General features: G+C 38.6%; 2 protein-coding genes across 2 annotated transcripts in view; one reads left to right on the top strand and one right to left on the bottom strand.

Annotated features, from left to right (window-relative positions):
• Positions 1-15: 15 nt before the first annotated feature.
• Positions 16-702, bottom strand: LOC125568300 (putative uncharacterized protein FLJ46204). Its single transcript, XM_048730240.1, has one exon. It carries the CDS (start codon positions 700-702, stop codon positions 16-18), a length of 687 nt encoding a protein of 228 aa, XP_048586197.1.
• Positions 703-3,343: 2,641 nt separating this feature from the next.
• LOC5512975 overlaps positions 3,344-5,631 on the top strand; it is a 51,851-nt gene continuing 49,563 nt past the window's right edge. The window contains exons 1-2 of the mRNA XM_048730239.1: positions 3,344-3,468; positions 4,757-4,829. Coding sequence (XP_048586196.1) covers positions 3,448-3,468; positions 4,757-4,829 — 94 coding nt within the window. The 5' untranslated portion in view covers positions 3,344-3,447. The remainder of the gene's footprint in view (positions 3,469-4,756; positions 4,830-5,631) is intronic.

Below are 5,631 nucleotides of genomic sequence, written 5' to 3'. Positions count from 1 at the left end.
TTGATTCCCTATATCTTAACACTGAGTGCCGACTAATAGAACATAGAAGTACATACTTGAAATGTGCAGATAACAAATATACTGACAGACGTAGACATAGACGTAGACATGGACGTAGACATAGACATAGACGTAGACATGGACATAGACATAGACATGGACGTAGACATAGACATAGATGTAGACATAGACGTAGACGTAGACATAGACATAGACATGGACGTAGACATAGACATAGACGTAGACGTAGACGTAGACATGGACACATACATGGACATAGACGTAGACATGGACGTAGACATAGACATGGACGTAGACATAGACATAGATGTAGACATAGACGTAGACATAGACATAGACATGGACGTAGACATAGACATAGACGTAGACATAGACGTAGACGTAGACATAGACATAGACATGGACATGGACATGGACATGGACATGGACATGGACATGGACATGGACATGGACATGGACATGGACGTAGACATAGACATGGACGTAGACATAGACATGGACGTAGACATAAACGTGGACGTAGACATAAACATGGACGTAGACATAGACATAGACATGGATGTAGACATACACATGGACGTAGACATAGACATAGACGTAGACATAGACATAGACGTAGACGTAGACAGACATAGACATAGACATGGACGTAGACATAGACGTAGACATAGACATAGACATGGACGTAGACATAGACATAGACATAGACATGGACGTAGACATAGACGTAGACATGGGCATGGACACGGACAGGGACATGGACTAAGACGTAGACATAGAAATACGATCCCGCCATGAGATCCCGCCGAATAAAGACTGCTCTATACCTATTGGCTTTCTAATAAAAGCCTACCCCGCTCCCCATCCCAAAAGGGAAATGTGTACCAGTGTTGAAAGAGAAGTTATGGCATCATCCGCACAGGATCTGCCGGCAAAAATATCGACCACACTCACATGAAAACCTGACGGTAAAAAAAGTAGAGGACCCTGGACAACTTGGAGGCGGTCGGTGGAAAGGGGGAGATTAGAGACAGGATTGAGTATTGAAATACTGGATAGTATAACAGCAGCACGCGATAGGATCAAACGGAAGATAAATCCTAATGGGCAACCGAGCCCAAGGTAAGGTACAGTTTGGCTGATGTTATAGTAGCCCTTTGTCGGAGCAACAAAAAGATAACTGGTGTAAATTATACCATTTCTGTAGATATAAATTATTCAGCCTAATTTTCGCTTGTATACTTAAATTCAATTTTTTTTCTGCGAAAATTAATCTCGCGTTTTTTTAATGGTACGGCTCCACTTGCGATTATCAATTATTATTATTATTGCGATTATTATTATTATTGCGATTATTATTATGTGCCCCCCCCCTTGCCGCTGTACTAGCTTTAGCCCTGTTTAGTGCACTATGTGCTTTTGTTATAACTGATCGTTAAAATAACATTTTTCTTCTCTTACTCTTAGACTGGGGTGTAATTCGATATGCTAAATTGACGCCAAAAGTTGGCACTAAGATACACTAAAACAGATGCTTCACATTGCATTGCAGTCAGTACCTTTAAAGCTAAATAAGCCCCTGGACCTTGTTTATGTATTGAAGAGGGAGGCCTAATTTAGAAAGGGGTCTTATTTCCAAAAATTTGTTTTCAGTTTTGGACACAAATTATGCTCAACGTTAACAAAGACATTTAAAGTTTTTAACCAGCAAGATCTCGGGTACTCTTGAAAACATGTCGAGTTATATCAGGAGAGTGTGGTTATATTTATTCAAGGCAAGGAGATGGGCTAAACAGAGAAACGAGGCTTATTGGAAATAAGTGGGAGGGCGTAAGGGATAACAGAGCTTTTAAGGAAGGAGGATTCTTTCAATGCCTTTTATTTAATAACCGGCTGCACAAAGTCTTACTGTTGGACTTCACTTTAACAACCAAAGGTAGGTCTGCCATAATTGTTATGTCTGCCTTTGCCTGGCTTTTTGTGTGTGTTTTTTTTTTCTTCTGATTTTTCTTTGACAACCAACGGTATTTGTGCCAGGCTTTATATGTCCTTTATATTTTTCCAAGCTTTCTGCGCCTGCTTTTCTGATGAAACAACCAAAGGTTTATGTGCCAGGCTTTCTGTTTTGCTTTTCTGACATTGCTAACACTGGTGGTAACACAGACGGTCCAGAAAGAAGTTGTATTAAACCCTTGAACCAAAGTGTATCCCAACGAGTACTCCCGGATTTTGCGGGAGACTATCGATTATTAGCCTTTCATCTTCCTGCAAAAAAAAATCAAAACTTCCAATACATTTACTGTAATCTCCCAGGAAAATTCATCGAAAATTTCTTGTGGAGTTCTTGGATTTGAAGTAACTCCCGGTTTTTTTATCTTTCAAGGTTGGCAAGTAAGCGAGTGTATTTTACGAGATACTGATACTGATTCACCTTCTCCGCACCTTCCCACAACTCTCCGACGCGGGCGTGAAACCGAGGACAAGAACAAACTTTTGTCATCTTGTTTACATTTTTCACGCCTGACGTCGGTTGCAAGCTCGCGTCGAAAAGAGTTGTTGGAAGGCGAATTGTTTTTTTAGAGCTAAATGCCTATCATAGCCCATTACGCATAGATAAGCCCACCCTTGAAAGAGATGAATAAGAAAAGTATTTTACATTGAAGAATTCAATCTTCAAAATTGACAGATATGTTTGTTGGTTCCAATATTTTAAAAAACTTCCGACCATGTGACGTCGTTAGTCAGTTTTACCTTTGTGCCAAAAATAAGAGTGTTTTATTAGGACAATCTAATGTATTGTATTCATTTCTGATGGTTTAAGTAGGTTCTCGCGTAATTGTTTCTTGCGCGTTATTATATTTATTTTATGTTTATAAAATTTATCTATTTTTTTGCCGCACTGCTAGGCACTTTTGAAGGGTGCGCGGGCCCCTTGATATTCCTATAAGTTATCACCAAAAATAAGTTATAGGTATGTTGAATCCGTTATTTTGTGAAGTCTTTTAGTGAAATAAGATATCATGTTTTTGTATCGCCCCCTCACGTCTTCGTTTTGCATTCTTGTGTGGCTCACTCAAAGAAAAGAAATGAATATTGACACTTATGCCTTCCACTCCATGAAAAGCGCGAATAGTACACAAAAATAGTGTCCCAAAACTCCAGCACGAAGGTTTTCGAGCATCCATGGAAAATTGCGAAAAGTAAAGAGGTTATTTTCCCTTATTTTAAGCCTTTTTAGGAACCCATGGAGATTTGTGTGATAAGTCACATTTACTCGATGGGGTTTCTATTGTTTTTAAAACACGAGAAAAACTAACATTTTCCACCTGTTATTTGCGTCATTATCTCTTCCAGAAGTATTTGTATGAATTTGAACGCTAACAAGATGGTTTAAGGGGCTCAACATATCTCGGGGGAAAACTCAAAATGCCTAATGAGAAGACAAACGTTAGTATATATTCTTTTTTACACCGTAATTTTTTATCGATTTAATTAATAACTTTTAATGTTTCTTGAGCACTAGAGCATCGAAATTTATTAATAACTTTCTAAATGTTTGGCAGCCCTATTACATGACCATCCAGAAACGAATCCCAAAGTCCCGGTTCAGTCTAAGGCAATGTTCTCTAAGTGATTTAATCTTATTAGCGTGTTCATGATTCATTTTAAGGAATTTAGAAGTGAAATCCAATTGTAGAGTTAAATTGCTTCTTGAAAAAAAGTATTGCTCCTTGCAGTAGTTAGTTAAGCGAGAATTCTCAGTAAAAATAATCCAAAATTCGTCAGCGACGGTTTTATTTGCAAGGTGGGGTGGAATTTTTCAAAGTTTGTTGCATAGCCCGGCTAAGAGAAAAAATAATAAGGGGATGCGAGTCCATCGACGGAATATACGAATTTTTCTGCCTACATTGTTTCTGGCTTTGCAATATTTCAGCGAGACAACTCTAGAATTGAAACTTTTTACTGAGTTACTGCTAGAGAAAGAATTCCCTTGTGTATTCGTTAACAATGTTTCTTGTTTGCTTGGGTACTCGACAGTGTTTGTGTATTTACCTCAACTCTTGAATTCTCTTAAATTAGAATGGAATTGCACTGATAATTCATATTTCAAAAATCATCGTTACGTTTTTGCCGCAATTTTTTTAATATAATCTTGAATTGACCACAACTCTATGTTCTCTTGCTCTAACTAACTTTTTGGGGGTTTTATGACACAAGAAAGTATATTTGCATTTGAAAAACAATGGCTAAACTCAAGATTATCTTTTTCCATCTGAAAGCACGAATTAGCAAGTATCAGATTTCATTTGCTAATCAAAAAATCTATCCTTTTCGGTTCCCTATTTTTGGGCAAAATAAGTGAATTGAATAAAATGAACGGTTTAAACACAAAAACACTTCATCTGATAGTCTTCTCATTGCACCACTCATTTTTATTGTTCAAAACATTGAAAACTATAGATTTTGGTATGAAGACACCGCCTCGGATTATAAAAGCTAAATTGCTGTCATGTACATTTTGCCGAGATTTTTCATGAATGCTAACAGAAAACTGTCTTAAGAATTATAATAGATTGAAGATCAAAAAGCTCTTTGTAAAATTTACTAAGAGTTTAAAGAACACTTTCAAATAAGCAGTAACAAGTAAAAAACATAATGATATGCCAAAATCGAAAATTAAAAGACAAACTGACATTGTAATTATAATAAAATATTCTGTCCCTCATCTTTACAGATTGCCTTGGTATTTGCCCTTGTGTGGTTTGCGTGCTTTAGCTGGTTTGTCTTTCCCGTAGATGGCGACTCCGGTACGTATGAAAAGGTGTCACATAAAACAAGGAGAGTATTTGCCGACCCTTTGATAAGATATAACCCACTTTTTGGCGGCCAAGGGTGTTTGCGCCTGTGCTTCAGCTAAATAATTTTAATAACGGGACGTGTGTGCTGATAGGTCATTTATCGGGGGGAGGGGGATGAATGAAAAGTTTATTTTGAGCCATTTTTGAGGGGTGTGTATGGTGTTCTGTTGTAGTGTGTTGTTGAGTGTTCTGTTGTGGTTTTCTGTTGTGGTGTAGTGTTGTGTGTTCTGTTGTGGCGTGTTGTTGTGTGTTCTGTTGTGGTGTTGTGTGTTCTGTTGTGGTGTTGTGTGTTCTGTTGTGATGTTCTGCTGTGGTGTGGTGTTGTGTGTTCTGTTGTGGTGTGGTGTGGTGTTGTGTGTTCTGTTGTGGTGTGGTGTTGTGGTGTGGTGTTGTGTGGTCTGTTGTGGTGTGGTGTGTTCTGTTGTGGTATGGTGTGGTGTTGTGTTGTGGTATGGTGTGGTGTTGTGTGTTCTGTTGTGGTGTGGTATTGTGTGTTCTGTTGTGGTGTGGTGTTGTGTGTTGTGTTGTGGTATGGTGTGGTGTTGTGTGTTGTGTTGTGGTATGGTGTGGTGTTGTGTGTTCTGTTGTGGTATGGTGTGGTGTTGTGTGTTCTGTTGTGTTGTGGTATGGTGTGGTGTTGTGTGTTCTGTTGTGGTGTGGTATTGTGTGTTCTGTTGTGGTGTGGTGTTGTGTGTTGTGTTGTGGTATGGTGTGGTGTTGTGTGTTGTGGTGTGGTATTGTGTGTTCTGTT

This window comes from Nematostella vectensis, chromosome 7, assembly GCF_932526225.1.
Source record: "Nematostella vectensis chromosome 7, jaNemVect1.1, whole genome shotgun sequence".
Taxonomy (NCBI): Eukaryota; Metazoa; Cnidaria; class Anthozoa; order Actiniaria; family Edwardsiidae; genus Nematostella; species Nematostella vectensis.
Note: the sequence above shows the minus strand (reverse complement) of the source record. Positions and strands in the feature narration are given on the sequence as shown.